Source organism: Orcinus orca, chromosome 5, assembly GCF_937001465.1.
Source record: "Orcinus orca chromosome 5, mOrcOrc1.1, whole genome shotgun sequence".
NCBI classification, from domain to species: domain Eukaryota; kingdom Metazoa; phylum Chordata; class Mammalia; order Artiodactyla; family Delphinidae; genus Orcinus; species Orcinus orca.
In genome coordinates this window covers 53194579-53211671 of record NC_064563.1, presented here as the reverse complement: position 1 = coordinate 53211671, position 17093 = coordinate 53194579, and the positions used below count along the sequence as shown (strand labels likewise).

The following is a 17093-nucleotide window of genomic DNA, read 5'->3' as shown; positions in this document are numbered from 1 at the left end:
ACTTCCCTGGTGGTCCAGTGGTTAATACCCTGCGCTCCCAATGCAGGGGGCATGGGTTCGATCGTTGGTTGGGAAACTAAGATTCCCACATGCCTCATGGTGTGGCCAATAAAAGAAATTTGGATGTTTTGAAAATAGACCTAACAGTATGTGCTGAGGGATTGAATAAGAGATGTGAGGAAAGGTAGAGTCACCGATAACTATAGTATTTTGGCCTGAACACCTGGAAGAATCTGCTAAAGCAGGTGTTGGAGAAGAAAATAGGAGTTTGGTTTTCAACACGATGTATGTTAGACACCCACCTATAGATGTTGAGTAGATGTTGGGTATATGAGTTTGGAGTTCATGTGGCAGGTCTGGTGATTAGTGATGTCTTGTGCATCTCATTGACAATTCAAGTCAGAAGAGTACATGGTGACTTTACTACCAATTGTAGAATATTATGAGAGAAAGTTTGGTAGAAAGGAGGACATAAGGGACCTGGCTTCTGGTCTTAATTCTGTGACTGACTGGTGGTGTGACTTAGGGCAAGTCATTTAACCTCCTTACACCCCTGTTTTCTTTTATGTAAAATTAAGTTGTCTAATTAGATGGTTTTTAGTCTTTTCATCCATGTGTCCCTGGGCCTAGATCAAGGAGAAGGTTCAGTAGATGGTGCTATGCACTAAATTGCATCCCTCCCAAATTCGTATGTTGAAGCCTTAAACTCGCATGTGACTATATTAGAAACAGGGCCTTTAAGGAGGTGGTTAAGGTTAAAAGAGGTCCTAAGTGTGGAGCTCTGATCCAGTAGACCTGGTGGCTTTATCAGAGGAGAGACATCAGAGATCTCCCCTCTATCTGCTGAGAGGTAAGAAGGTGGCCATCTGCAAGCCAGCATAGAGCTTGCACCAGAAACTGAATTGGCTGGCACCTTGGTCCTGGACTTCCTAGCCTCTAGAACTGTGGGAAATAAATTTCTGTTGTTTGAGCTACCCAGTCTGTGGCACCTTGTTATGGCAGCTTGAGCAGACTAAGATAGATAGGGCTCTGAGCCTTACCTTAAACTTTATTTATTTATTTAAAAAAATTTTTATTATTGGCTGCATTGGGTCTTCGTTGCTGCGCTTGGGCTTTCTCTAGTTGCGGCGAGTGGGGGCTTCTCTTTGTTGCGGTGCTCGGGCTTCTCATTGCGGTGGTTTCTCTTGTTGTGGAGCCTGGGCTTTAGGCGCGGGGGCTTCAGTAGTTGTGGTGCATGGGCTTAGCTGCTCCACGGCATGTGGCATCCTCCCGGACCAGGGATGGAACCCGTGTCCCCTGCATTGGCAGGTGGATTCTTAACCACTGCGCCACCAGGGAAGCCCCCTTACCTTAAACTTTAGACAGAACAGTTCTGTGATCTGTTTGAATCTGGGAGTTCTGAATAAGATGGTGTGTGAAGAAAGGGTTCTATTAAAAAAAAAAAAATTTGAGAACCAGTGGTTTAGATGTTAATCTAAGATTCTGTAGGGACTTAGCCTATCACATAGTAGGTGTGTAATAAATATTTGTTGAAAGATGAAGTTTAATTATAATCATGAACTAGAACATGTAATACATTGTATTAATTTTAATTCTTGGTTATCTTGGTACCGCAGGTGGTTTATCTTCAGTGCAAAGAATCATTTTAGGATATATTCTGATTGCCTGAAATTGCATTATGGGAGAGAGTCTAAGTCCTGACCTCAGTGATGAGATTCTTTTGTTGTTAGTTATGAGCAGGCAGCCAGTTAATCAGGTTTACCTATTGTCCCACACTGTGCTAGCGGCCCTGGGGGTACACATGAGTCAAAGTCCCTTCCCTCAGAGACAGTAATAGACATTTGAAGAACTCTGCCTAGACATATCAAACAGTAACCAAAATAACAGTATATAATCAAGTGATAAATTCCATGGGAGTTAACAGAAAAGAGATCTTTGGGGATTGGAGTAGTTGAAGAAGGCTTTTTGTACGGGACTTAAGCTGAGCTTTAAAAAATACGTGGAGTTTGCAGAGAAGAGGACTCATCCTGAGCTCATGTTCCTGAAATAGCAGAGCTTAGTTTCATGGATTCATTCCTGAATGGGATTCTTTGCTAGTCTCCCACACTCCTGAGGATAATCTGTGCCAATATTTCCTTATTGAATGCCTACTTGGTGCCAGGCGTGGTGTTAGGTGTCAAGAATCCAAAGTGAACAAATGTCTTAGAGTACAGTGGATATAGTCTACAGACATGTAAATAGTCAAAGGACACTGTGATAGTTTTGTTTTACTGGAGTTATCTTCTAATAACTTGCTTGTAAAGGGTACGTGGAAAATAAATTTGGTATCTTTGTAGTCCTAAAAATTCCCTCCCCATATCTTTTTAATGATTATTTGTATGTAAATTCTATATTGAAAATGATTTTTCTTAGGAAACTTGAAACCATTGTTTTCAAATTTTTAGTATTACCAAAGAAAAGGCTGATTTTGTCTTATTATCACTAATTGGTACTTTTTCTCTTCAGTCTTTTGGGTTTGCCTGTTTTCTTTAGCTTTTCTGGAGTTTCATGAGGCTCTCTAGATGTCATTGAGTTCAGACACTTTTTGGACTCTCTTAGTGTGACACTTAATGTTCATGTGTATGAAACTAAAAAAGTTTTAACAAAAATTTATTTCCTTCTATTTTTCTCTGTTCTCTTTTTCTGGAGCTCCTTAGTTGGATATTGGTCTTTCTGGATTGATCCTTTACTTCTTTTAGCTTTTTACTCATTTTCTGTCTTTATCTTTTTATTTTGTTGTGACATATTTCCTTACCCTTTTTTTTTTTAATCCTTTCGTTTCACATTTAAAAGAAAGTTTTAGTTCAGCCTTTGTATTTCCAATTTCTAAGATAATTTTCTTATTCTTTTCCCTTGGAATCCTATTTCTCTGTTATGGCTGAAATATTTTAGATCTCTGTTGTGATACTTATCAGATTTTAAAACTTTTTTTGTTGTTTCCTAAATTTATGTTCCTTAGAAATTATCTTTGTCTTTTTTTTCATGCTGCTGGTTTTTCTTTTATAAGAAAAAGAAGTTTTCGCTTAAAATGCTTGGTTTTCTGCTTATATTTAAGAGTAAATGATTATATAAATTAATCAACATGGGTTTCTTCCACTGCTTTGAAGATAGGTTGTTCCTTAGCAGACCTCTTTCCTTAGTGGAAAGGCCAATTAAGATTTCTGTATTTGCATGTGGGAATAGCAGTGGTGATGACAGTGGTAAGGATATATCTTTGGCAGGTTTAGTATTGAAGGTGTGCAGGTTAGAAGCTGGCCATTAGACTGGTGAGCCAGCAGTTTCGGAATAAGGAGGGTTTTACTTCAAGGTACCAGTACCCACTCTAGAAGCCTAGCTTTTCCGTGGCAGTTTTTAGACTTTTAAAGAGAAGTGTCCTTTCTTTCTAGGTCTCGATACCCCTTCTGTATGGGAGAGGGGTGGGGTTGTGACTGGTGAGACTGTTTTCTAGACAGACCTGTAGATAATCCTTCAATTTTTAGCCCCACTTCTTACTTCTGCTTTCATACCTCTAAATTCTGAGCCTAACTAAATCCACTCTGGTCTGTTTCTTCCTGTATTCTGGACTACAGAGAGCTTCCTTCTCTCTGTTTTCTCCTTCAGTATGATCTCATCTTTAAGTCTTACAGAAATGCAGATGGTACCCTTATCTCTCTCGCTTTGCTGTATGTGTGTTTTCTTTTTGTTTAATGTTGTTCTTTTAATCCCCCAAGTTTTTTTGGAAAAAACATTTAAACCCACAGAAAAATGGAAAGAGTAAGCATTGACCTTTGTGTACCCTTCATGTAGCTATCCATAACAATTGTTAAGTTCCTCTCTATTCACACGGTTTTTCTGACCTATGTGCCCCATATTTGGATTCCCTCAGTAGTCTCCAAAATACCTTTTCCCAGGATTAATTAAGGGTCACACATGCATGTGGATGCCCGATTTTCCTTTAATATAAAAAGATCTGGGCTTCCCTGGTGGCGCAGTGGTTGAGAGTCCGCCTGCCGATGCAGGGGACACGGGTTCGTGACCCGGTCCGGGAGGATCCCACATGCCACGGAGCGGCTGGGCCCGTGGGCCATGGCCTCTGAGCCTGCGCGTCCGGAGCCTGTGCTCTGCAACGGGAGAGGCCACAACAGTGAGAGGCCCGCGTACTGCAAAAAAAAAAAAAAAAAATCTCCTCCTCCACCTTTTTTTTTTGAAGAGCTCAGGTCACTTATCTTACGGAATGTCCCACAGTCTAAATTTGTATGTTTGTTACCCCCAGTCTTTTTTTTTGTTTTTTAAACATCTTTATTGGAGTATAATTGCTTTTTTTTCCCCCAGTCTTTTTTGTTATTGTATTAACTGCTATTTCAGTGGGTTTTAGTAGGAGGGAGAAGCAAATGGGTGTGCTCAGACCATTATCTTCAGTATTTATTGTTTTATAAACATGATTTTTAATGGCTACATAATATTCTACCTTTTTAAAAAAAACCTATTTTCCTCTTGCTGGCAGTTTTAATTTTTCCCTTTTTTTGCTATTATAAGTAAACCTGCATTGAATGTTACGTATCTTTATATCTAGTAATTCTCTTTAAAAAAAATTTCCTAAGAGTATACTCTTAGGAATATTAGGAATATTAGTATATTAGGTCAATGAGATTGTTTTTAGATCAAGAGCCTTATAAATGATCAGTTTTCTCTAAAAATGTCTAAATCAGATCAACTACATATCAAATGGATTCATTATGAATTTATCTGGGGGAAAATTACTTGCTTAAAACCAAGATACTTATCCTCTATTATTAATATTAGGAGGTATTTTAAGTTTTAAAACTCATTGTTTTCAAGGATTGTTAGAAACCTATTTCAGAGCTTAATAGCAGTTTAAAATAACACTGTAGTCTGCGTATTTGTCCGGTCATGAGCAGTTTTACTGCATTCTTATAAAATATTCCCATAGTACAGGTAAAGTAAAAAAGTGTCGTCACCTTCAGCCTCCTTTCCCCTTCAGTCCTCTGTCTTCTCAGTTTGCTGGATATCCCGTCAGATCTTCACCTATGCATTAAGGACATATATAGTATAAAGAAATGTGTGCCTATGTGTTTAGAACACAATTTTTTTTAATACACTGTAAACACACGTAGGTATTCTGCATTTTGTTTTTACACTTAACAGTGTGTCTTCAGAGCTTTCTGTCTCACTCACTTGAGCTACTGTGCACAGCATGGCTGCAGTTTGTCTTATGTAACTATCTTTGTTGCTGGACAGTTATTTCCAATATTTTAATTGTTTCTGCATTGCAACTTTTCTTTTTAGGGTGTCAAAATCTGAACACAATTGGGAGGTTGTGAAGTTGTTTTTTGTTTGTTTTGCTGTTGTTTTTACAGCTTGTATTGCAGAAAGTAGAAATAATGATTTTCTGTAATAAATAGGTAGGCATTTTATTTCATTTCATTGTTAAAAATATGTGGTCTCTTAAAAAGGATATCCTTCATGGGTAGATATTATTATTTGAAATTTCTATATAATATTTAACACTTCTAGATATTTGAATTGCATAAATTCCCACTGAATAATGAGGCAAGAAAATTTATATTCTGCTTTAATGTGATAAAAACAAAACAATATTCTGAAGTAAATATAAAAAAAGGAAAATATCATTTCCTCTCTGATTCTAAAGTTAATACCTACATAGAAATGACAAAAACTTTGGAAAAGAAAATATAAATCATTCCCAAGTTTTACCCCTAGTAGGCATTATTCACCTTTAGCATTTTGGTGACTGTTCTTCCAGGTGTGTGTGTGTATGTGTATGTGTATATTTCTATACCAAATCTAATCAGATACAAATTTATGAGTATGCATTATTGTGTGTGTATACAGTGCAGACATCTTTCTCTCAACATGTTTTTCACATGTGTGGAATGTATATATACATACATGCAGATATTTGTATGTAATTGTATACGTGGATTATGTTCTACGTGTTATTCTACAGTTTTTTCACTCAGCAGTGGGTCATAAAGATATTTTCATGCCATTGAATACAGATATAATCAGCCTTTTAATGTCTGTGTACCATGTCTCTCTGTAGATGTACCTGATTGATTCTGATCAGTTACATGGCAGCAGTGGGTCTCACATGGGCTTTGGTTCTAGGGAGTACTCTGGGCCAGAGGCACTAAGGAGTGGTTGAGAGTTAAATGGCTTTTCTTGGCAGATGTGGTTTTCTTTGGTGGCTCTTAGTGTCAGTAAGGAGAGAGCTTCCAACAATAGGGCTAAAGGAGTAAGTTCCTTTATGGAGTGTGGGGCTTGAGGTGTGAGACGACAGGATTGGCCGAGGCTTTAAAATGAAAGGGAATTACGCATGTTGAGATGGGATTGACAGAGAAGATAATGGAAACAGTTGAAGGCATCTGGTTCAGGTCAGCAGAGCAAAGGAGAAAATAGAGGAGAGGCATATCAGTTGTGGAAAGGAAGGGACTTCTTGCAGAGTTGGCTACTGATGGCCTTGCCCTCGTGGGTTTGGCATTCATTAGTAGACGCAGTCTGGAATGGCACTTGCCATTTGGAACTTAAAAATAAACATGATGTTTGTTCTTTGATCACACAACTTAGACGAAGTGAAATGCAGGTGGCTAGGAGGCTACTATTTAGTTTTCTTACTTCCTGTTTAAGAAAAAAAAGCATTCTATTTGTAATTTTTGTTCTACTTCCTTATTCCTTACAGAGCACTCTCAGGCACTTGGCTATCAGCCAGTTTTTTAAAAAACTTGTATGTTTTTGTTTAAAGAGTGTGTGGTCTATCCTTTACTAGAGTATCGTTCTTTCTTTCTTCCCCCCTTTATTTTTAAGAATCACTGACTGGAAAAACTGCCAAGGCATTATTACTGTAGAGTGACCCAAATTAACAAGCTCTCACAGTATAGGAAAGCACCCTGCATGCCAATATATGAGTCAGAAAACCTGGTCCAATTTTACCCTGCTAAGTGATTTAACCTTTGGAGCAAGGCTTTATCCAAGATACCCGTTTGTGGAGTGGTGTAGAAAAAGAATATGTTTGGGGGGGTGCTTATTAATAATTTATTGTATAGCACATCAAAAGTAGAGTTGAACTGGTATCACCACACGATCTGCATTTTCACTCTGCTTTGTTAGGGGCTAGACCAGAATTGTTTTCTCTTCTTGCTGTTGTACACACACACACATACACACACGCTCAGTCTTTGTGATAGGCTTATATACTACATTTAAAGTATGAAGTATGCCTTAAAATAACATGGCATTCATTAAGTTAATAAACGTATTGAATGAAGGCACTCTCATAGATATTGGTTATATGAAGATAAATAACACATGGTCCCCACCCTTAAAGAAATTATTGTTTAGACGAGTGAGACAGAAGTTTATGCTAGAAGAATATGGAAATTATGGAAGATAACAGGCAAAAGAGGAGTAGTCAGTTCTACTACGGGGTTGGGATGCCTGAAAAAGCTTAGCAGGTGATTTTTGAGAGAGAGTTGTACACTACATAGAGGGGGAAGAGGTGGGGTATGGGGGTAGGTGATGCTCAGTTCAGTCCAGAGTTGTTACCAGAGCCGTAGAGGCCTGAGACATGATGACACTGCAAATAGCTTCATATGGCTAATATGAAGAGTATGTATGGAGGAGTGGAAGGAGATGATACTGCAGAGGTAGTTAGGGGAGTTTGAATGTTATCTAGAAGATTTTTAAATGGCTAATTAATATTTATTAATTAAAATTAGGGAAAGATTGTCTGGCAAGTCAGAGGAGACAATATTCCAAGCAGAGAGATCAGTTTACAGCTGTTGAAGCAATGTAGATAGAAGTGCTATGGGCTCAGAATCTCAAACTATGTGATTCAAAATTAAAATGAAATTGAGGAAGATAAAGGTGTAGAAACAGTAAGACATGTGACTGATTTTGTGTGTGAGTTATATGAGAGGGAGGAGTTAGGATGATTTCCAGATTAGTCTGTCTTGGGGGATTTTTAGAAGATGCCAGTGGCCATTTGAGGAGAAGCTGGTTTAAGAAGGAATGATAGGGCTTCCCTGGTGGTGCAGTGGTTAAGAATCCGCCTGCCAATGCAGGGGACATGGGTTTGAGCCCTGGTCCGGGAAGATCCCACATGCCATGGAGCAACTAAGCCCGTGCACCACAACTGCTGAGCCTGCACTCTAGAGCCTGCGTGCCACAACGACTGAGCCCACGCGCCACAACCAATGAAGCCCACGTGCCTAGCCCATGCTCCGCAACGAGAAACCACTGCATTGAGAAGCCGGTGCACTGCAACAAAGAGTAGCCCCCACTTGCTGCAACTAGAGAAAGCCTGTGTGCAGCAACGAAGACCCAACGCACCCAAATACAGATTTAAGTATTTTATTAAAATTAAGAAATACTTAAAAGATACAGATAAATATAATTAGTTAACCAACTTGTGTACCCACTATGCAGTTTAACTTTTTATTTTTAAATAATTATCGACTCAGGAAGTTACGAAAACGGTATAGAGAGGTCCTTCTGTATAGCTTTCACTCAGCCTCCTCCAGTCACTTGTTCAGTTTAACAAATGTCCCGGACTGGTACAAATGCTAATGTTTTGGGATATATTATGGAACTGTGCAGGTAGTGTGAATATGGATTCTGTACCCCTATGTGGTGCAAACCTGAAGTTTTGATTCTCATAAGAGCCTCTCTCCTTCCACCTGGGGCAGGACAGATAGCAACCTTTCTTGCTGCTTCTCAGGAAGCATAGGTGGAGCTTTTCCAGCTCCTTTTCACATATTGAGGAGCTCTTTTGAGGATCTTGGCTCAAAACAGGTTTTACTTCTAGGTCCCCCCTGAAATAGGCTCAAAATCAGGTCTTCTATCTCTGTGGGCCAATATCTCCCTAGATTGCCTTGGTGTCAGCTGGAGCTTACATCTTTGAGTTTCTTCCTTTCCGGCACCTGGGAATTCCCCCTCCCTTCCCCTTTTTTGAGTTCAGTTATATATTTTTATAATTTTTCATGTTGATCTTGCATTTCAGTGAGTGCATTTGGGCACGTGGATGTATTAGTTCAATCTGCCTTGTTCCTTGAATCAGAAGTCTAATAAACTATTTCTTATTTCTTAATTTTATTCTCTACATTGTCCATAAAAAGGATTTGAGGTTGCATTATGTTATTCTCGTTAAAAATATTATTTATTTTTAAAATGGATAATACATGCATGCATGTATGCATGTGGTAGTCTACATGTGTCCCTTTGTCCTGTTCCCACCCAGTTTGCCTTCACAGGTACAACCAGTTACCAGTCTCTTATATATCCTACAGATAGACCATGCACTAGTTTATTCTTTAACAGTAGCTTTAGTGTTTATAATTTAATCTTGTAACCAATATTCAGGAGTTTTCCGTCTGTTTGACCAGTAACAATTCTATTTTCTTCTTTTCTGAGAGCTTTTGAAGGAGAATTTTATACTAGTTATATGTTATGTGTATGTTTATATACATGTGCATGGATTATCTGTGTTTTAACTTTTGTTCATTTCAGAAATCCCTCGAAATGTGACAGAAAATGACAAAATAATGTAGACTGTTGATTCAAATGTTTTAAGTCACTACATGGAATATTAAAATAATGGAACAATAGCCCTAATTTTTGGGAGATAGTAGAAATGATATTTTAAGATGTTGGAATCTTATGAAACACAATGAGGATATCCTTAAAAATTGTCCTAATTACTAACCAGTACATGCTATTGTTTGCATATGCGCAAATAATCGCCTATAGAAATGATGGGTCTGTCAAAGATGAAGCCCTCTCTTAGGTTCCTCAGCCACAATATATACCATTGATTGCCTAACTGCAGCTTGGTGAAATTCAGTGACATGGAAGCAAGAAATGGAAGCCTATGACCTGATATGTTTTCTTCCTTAGATCAACCTCTCTACTTCTCCTACACCTGCACAGTTAATAAGCCGTTCCCAGGCTTCCAGTTCTACCAGTGGCAGTATTACCCAACAGACTATGTTACTAGGGAGTACCTCCCCTACCTTAACGGCAAGCCAAGCTCAAATGTATCTCCGAGCTCAAATGGTAAGATATGAGCTACCAGATTTTTTCAGTGTTTAAAGACTTGAGAGAGATCAAAATGTTTCTTGACTTGATGCAATAGGAGGCATTTTTAATATTTAAGAAATGTTTAACAAAATTTTTGTGTATGTGCCTAGCTCTTATACATTTATGTCATGAAAAATTCTACCTTTAATTGGTAGGCCTGCTTGGTGTATCAAATAGTAATTAGCAGCATTAGGGAGCTAACAGATTCTGTAACATAGGAGTGATTAATTTTTAATATCAAATTTCTTTGATTTCAAACCCTTTTTCGTATTTTAACATCTCTGAAACTGAGATGCATTTTATAATTGATGGCATCTTACGGTTGTAGTTGGTGCTTGCAGTGATACATAAAATCACCGTATATCTTTGACATCTTAGATTTGATGAAATTGTTAGAAACATAAAAAACTTGGTTGTTAACTATAAATTAGAATTTATATTGTGGGATCTTCTGAAATCTGGATTGGAGTTCGTGATAATTTACCAGATGAGTCTTAGCTTTGGTTATTCCCGTCTTAAAATCTGCAAGGTGATTTGTGTTCCTATGCTCACTTTGATCTTTTGTTAATACAGGAATGTTAATTTGGCTATTGTGTTATCTACTGATTTCCTAATTTACTTGTTGAGCCTTCTTTAAGGAATGTAAAAATTGGTTGACACTTACTTTATTTGATGTCTTTACAGGTAGCTAGAGAAGAACTTTGTCCCTGATATGTATTTATTTATATTCTTTTTTATCCAGTGAACTGAATATATATCTGGATCCCCAGTTCTACACTAAAATTGCAAAGAAGGTTTCCATCATATTTCTAATAGGAAACAATGATATGACCCTCTTTTTATTTACAGACTATTCAATAGACATTACCATATTTCTGGGGTTTTTTCCCCATGAGATCTTATTTAATCAGTAATATACTTCAGAATTAGGGAGAACCATTTGAAATGGTTGCTACTGGACCGTTTTTGACTTCTAAAACTGGCAGTTTAATATGGTTCACGCTAGATAGAACATCTTTTTAGGTATAGTGCTTTTAGCTGTTTGTACTAGAAATTACTTTCTTGTGAAAGTTATACTTGTTATTTAATTCACTTAAATTTAGTATGTAAAGAACTGAAGTTTAAATGATCCTTTAATTGGTAATTTTAATTTAAACAGAAATGGCTTTTGAGGAACTGTATAACTTGATGCAATTTTGAGATAGAGTATTCACAGGTTCTTTGAAACAACTGTCATAATTTACTAAATTGGATTGGATAATCTCTGAGTGGATTGTATTGCCTTTTTAAATTAATGGCATTCTGTTTCAGTATTGAAAAAAAGTATTTGAAAAGAGATGGTGATAATTAAATAAATCAAGTATGTCTTTCTTTTTCTTTTTTTTTTGATGTGAAGTTTTTTTTTGCAGGCTGCTTTGTTGTTGACTTTTAACATGTTGTGGCATTTACATTTAGAATGAATATTTCTTTACAAATAGTTTTAAAATCAAGAGCAACCTAGGTTTGTACTACACAGATCCTGTGTAGCTGAGTGAAATATTGTAACGTAGCATGTGGCATAGTTATCCTTTGGGGTAAAGAGGACTGAAAAGACTTTTTGGTGTTTCTTTTCATGTTTCTCACTGAAATTTAGTTTGCATTCAAGAGCAGTGACTATGGTTGCCTATTCTAACTTCCATTTTAGGAATCCTGCCACAATAGTTTTGAGCTGGGAAAAGTTTAAGTATAATAGCTTATTTGGGGAAAAATTTGGTATGAGGATTTCATATTGCCAAAATACATTTTCTTTTTTGAGCACTGATTTATTTTCTACTCATCAGAATCATGAGCTGTTTCAAAAATGTTTCTGGTTTTTTTTTTTCCTTTTGAGTTCTCTATTATCAAAAAGTTCTCCTTGTCATGTAAGACCTTTTGCTTAGGAGACAATCCTAAACTGCATTGTCTTTCTGTCACAAATTTCAGTCTCTCTTGCCTGCTATACATTGTGTGTGGGACATGTTCTTTTGTCTTAGGGTATTTTTTTGGTTTTTCTGTCTGTACAGCTGATTTTCACACCCGCTACCACTGTGGCTGCTGTACAGTCTGACATTCCTGTTGTCTCGTCGTCATCGTCATCTTCCTGTCAGTCTGCAGCTACTCAGGTGAGCTTGTCTAGCTTCATAATGTGGTACTTAAGGTCTGGGTCTTCAGGCTAAAGGTAAACATACATTTGTGTTTAAGTTACTGATAGTTTCAGTGCTCTTTGTCACACATTTCAGATCAACATTTAATCCAGTGAGAACTTCAAGAAAATTTTTTGGTTTTATAGAAATTATAATGCCATTAAACAGGGATATTTAGGTTATTTGACATTAGTGAAAGTTAATACGTTTTGCTATGACATTGTATGTTTAGTTTTATTGTAAAGCAGATTTATTATGTGAGATATATTCTTTTCTTTAGATTCCTTTGTAAGCAGTTAGGTAATAACCGTGTCACGATGGCTTTTAAATTTAAAAATGAGCTGGGTAAACTTTAAACTTAAAAAATTGAGCAGAATGTTACTCAGTTTTTTGTTTATACTTTGTTTGGTACTATGGAAAAAATGAACTTTAATTTTCTCCTTACACCATTCACAAAAATAAACCAGAAGTAATGTAGACCTAAAGACAAAAGACAAAACTATAAAACCTCTAGAAGAAAACATAGGGGATATCTCTACAACTCCAGGGTAGGCAAAGCTTTCTCAGATAGGACACAAAAAGCATTAACTGTAAAAGAAAAGAATGATAAATTGGACTTTATCAAAATTTAAAAACTGTTCTTCAAAAGGCATTGCTACAAAAACAAAGAGGCAAAGCCACAGACTGAGGGAAAATGTTCACAATACATATATCTGACAAAGGACTTGTATTCAGAATATATAAAGTGGGTTTACAACTCAGTAATAAGATCATGAACAGTTCAGTTAAAAATGGGCAGAAATTTGAACACTTCACAGAAGATATGCGAAAGGCCAAGAAGCACATGAAAAAATGCTCGACATGATTAATCTTCCTAGAAATATAAATCAAAACCACAGTGAATATCACTACACACTCACTAGAATGTCTGAAATGAAGGAGACTGAAAATGCCACATTTTGGCGAGAATGTGGAGGAACCATACTATCATATGTGGCTGGTGAAAGTGTAAAAGAGTACAACCACTTTGAAAAAGTTTTCTTATAAAGTTAAACATATGCTTAACATGTTACCCAGCAATTCCACTTCTAGATGTTTACCCTGAGAGATTTGAAAACATATATCCACATGAAGATGTTTAAATGAATGTTCGTAGCAGCTCTATTCAGAATAGCCCCAAACTGGAAGTAACCACTGTCTTTTAACTGGTGAATGGATAAACATATTGTGGAATATTACTCAGAAATAAAAAGGAAGAAACTACTGGTACATCTCAGAAACATTATAATTAGTAAATGATGCCAGACATCACAGAGTGCAATACTCTGCGACTCTATTTATATGAAATTTCTGAACAGGCAGAACTAATCTATAGTGAAAAAAAATGGATTTGTGCTACCTGGGGCAGCAGGTGGGGGCGATTGACTGGGAAGGGGTATGAGTGATGGAAATGTTCTATATCTTGATTGGGGTGGTGGTAACATGGTATATACATAATGTCAAAACTTATTGAACTGGTTCATTCATTTTATTGTATGTAAGTCACACCTCAGTAAAGTTAATAAAAATGAATGAAATTGAGTAAATTTTAAATTAAAACAGTTGAGTAGACTTTTATATTGTATGATACCATTTTGATATTTTTCCATAGATAATGTTTTGGATTGCATATGGCAGAAATTGGTATATCTCAAGGTCATCCTTGGCTTTGAATTTTTAATTTAATAATCTCAGTCATCTGGTAAAAAGTAAAAAATGAGATAGCAGTAATATTCTTTGGTATTTTTCATAGAATCTCTATTTTATTTAATAACAAAGTCCAATTTTCATATATCAGCATATAAAGATGGTGATCAGTTAAACTCCGGTTTCTCATAATGTGCTCTGTGACCCTCTATAGTTCCTTAACTTATTTGGACTTCAGTTTCCATATTTACAAAATGAGACTTTTGTTAACTTTAAGGTTTTTTCAGCTCTAAACTTTAAATGTCTCTTTGTGGAATGAATTTGTTGAAGATATTATCTTCCTGTTTGTTTTGGTTTGGTTTGGTTTGGTTTGGTTTTATAAAACCTGTCAACTTCCAGAATGATAAAGTGGCATGGAGCTGGGCGTGTGGTTGCCATTGAAATTACATGCATGAAGTCCTGCATGGGCTTAAGTTCAACTCCCACTGCAGTCATTTATTAGTTGTATGACTTGAGATAAGTTACCAAACATCTCTAATAGTCATATATACTTGCAGGGTAAGTTGAAGAGTGAGTAATATATGTTTAGTGTCTAGAATATTGTAGGTACTCATTAGTACTTTTTCTGCAAAGGGGAGAATAGGAAGACCTGGGTTTATAGTCTGACTTCAGCAACAGTTGCTTTGTCACTTGCCAGTTGATTGATTTTGGATAGGTCATAGTATAGCATGGTGTTTATAAGTTTGGACTCTGGAGCCAGATTCTCTGGATTCAAATACGTGTTCTACCACCTTCTCATTGTATATCCTTAAACCTCAGTTTCAACAATATAAAATAAAATAAATGTATTGCTTCATAGGGTTGTAATGAGGATTAAATAGGTTAATAAATGAAAAACAGAACAGTGTCTGTTACCTAGTGAGCACTCACTAAATGTTAGCTGTTATTACTTATGCTAAGCCTCAGTTTCTTCACTGTGAACTGGAAGTAATAACTCAGAGTTGTTATAAGGAATAAATGAGACAGTAATCATAAATAAAGCACTCAGCATAGTGCCTGGCACATAAGATATCACATGCTACTAATTACTGTTTTTGTTATGCACTGTCTAAAGATGAGTCATGAATTTGGTTCTTAGCTTTCATGTAGCTAATAGTGAAGAGAGAAGCTCAACCATTTAAAGGATTTGCAGTTTCCAAGGTAAAATAAACCAGTTATTAGGAAAATACAACTAACAAACTCTCTAGAGCACAGTCTGTTTTGTGGGTTCTCATAGTCAAAGTAATTTGTAGAATTAGCTCTTTGGGGTCCAGTTTGATGTGTATAGGTATGTGGCTTTCTAATAATCTGACTCAATTCAAGGATAGACTGAGGAACTAGAGGGATGGATTGACCTTTAGGAACTTCTCTACTAATGTTTTTCTTTGCTGTGCTTTAGAAGTGGCAGTGAATGAGGCTGACAGTGGTAGGTGATGCTAATATTTTGAATATTCCAGTGGTAACTTTCCTCAAGTTCAGGGCTGTTAGTTTTGAAAAATTTGTGCTCCACTTTGTTAATTTTTAAACATATATTTGCAGTTTTTAAAACATTTAATTTGTTTGTAATTGAGAAATACCAAATTTGAAGTTTTATTTTAGTACTCTTTAACTGACAAAAGTCAGTATAACAGTTAATTTTTCCTCAGTATTAAAATTTATAGCATACTGTAAAAAAATGAGAAATTTGGAATATCTTACCATTTTAAATGCTCCATCTCTTCTCCTTATCATGAAAAAAAAATGTGACTTTCAGAAAGATATCATAAGACTAAAAGTATGTTATAGAAAAGTAAGAAATCTTACCAAGGCGCTCTGGGCAATTCTGTAAGAATTGAGGAGAAAACAGCCTTTTAAATTTAAAAGCTAGAAACAGTTCTACTGCTGGCAGTGTGACATGAACTCTTAATTTCCTTATGTACGAAGAAGAGATCCTACGATAATTCACACATTATTTGTTAGATCCAAATTAAAAAACTGAAGTGAGGGTATTTGGATAATCCACTATAAAAATGTAAGGTGTGAAATTAGCAAAAATACTTTGTGGGAAACCTTGACTTTTTCAAAAGTCAGAAAGTTTCCCCAAACTGATCACAGGAAAAGTTCAGATGAAATTAAAGTTGGGCATTAGATGCCATAATATTCTTTATCTTAGAAAGGGTGGGTTCTTTTTAAAAGTGAAGCTCTGTCAAGGAAATCTGAATATGTGATCTATTAACAGCTCAGTTAGCTCTGTATATGCTTTAAGAGTATAGTTTACATGTTTGAAATTTATTGTAAATATTTAAGCCAAGATGACCATAGATAGTAAAGCCATATTCTAAAATTTATCTATTCATATAAATAACATATAGTATATAATATGCACATGCATACATTTTCTTTCAGAATTCCAGAAAACAAAAGGAAAATTAGAAGAAAAATATATTATTCTATAGAAATGGACTGCTACAGCTTAAGGGTTCACTGTGTCAGATCCTCATTTACTTTGAATATGCTTTTCCTTTGAAGGAAAGCTTTTGTTTTTCAGGTTATAGTTCAGACCTTGATTACCATCATTCTGTGGTCCACCTTATACATTATTTATGGCAGATGTTAAATTTCTTGCTGTTTTTCCCTTGCTTCCTGAGAGATTTTAATATTCCTCTGCTAGACATTTGTTGAGATTTCTTTTGGTAAAACATGAACAGATTTTAATGTTAGCTTAAGAAAACCATAAATAAAACAGGATACTTAACAACAACAAGAGCAACAAAATCCATGCAATACATTTTTCAGAATCAGATATAGGAGAATACCTCAGACTTGTGTAGTTTCTGTTATGTCTGCAGCCGGAATTGCGGGGAGTACAAAAATGAATGTCAGAGATGAGAGCCTGCCAGTCAGAGTCCCAGTATTTCACAGACACAGACATTAGTAATTCTAAACCAAGCTAGATGTTTGTCATTGGTATAGGCCACTATGATCCAAATTCTATGGGAAAAGCATAGAGGGGAGGAGAAATTATTTCTAACCAGGGACTTCGAGAGGTTTCTTTGGGAGAATGGGTAGAATTTTAATGGTCTTGAGCACTGT

The 17093-nt window shown here is 36.2% G+C and overlaps 1 protein-coding gene across 9 annotated transcripts in view; it reads left to right on the top strand.

The window, feature by feature from the left end:
• The window catches only part of PHC3 (polyhomeotic homolog 3), an 86710-nt gene that overhangs the window by 14210 nt on the left and 55407 nt on the right, over nucleotides 1–17093 (top strand). For 7 of the 9 annotated variants that reach the window (XR_007477372.1, XR_007477371.1, XR_004483639.2 and 4 more), the window contains exons 5-6: nucleotides 9952–10110; nucleotides 12177–12275. Coding sequence is in view for 4 of the 9 variants with exons in the window: in XM_004270565.3 (XP_004270613.1) it covers nucleotides 9952–10110; nucleotides 12177–12275 (258 nt within the window). In the remaining 5 variants the exon portion in view is untranslated. The remainder of the gene's footprint in view (nucleotides 1–9951; nucleotides 10111–12176; nucleotides 12276–17093) is intronic. The other 2 variants (XR_007477373.1, XM_012533304.3) reach the window with 1 other exon arrangement.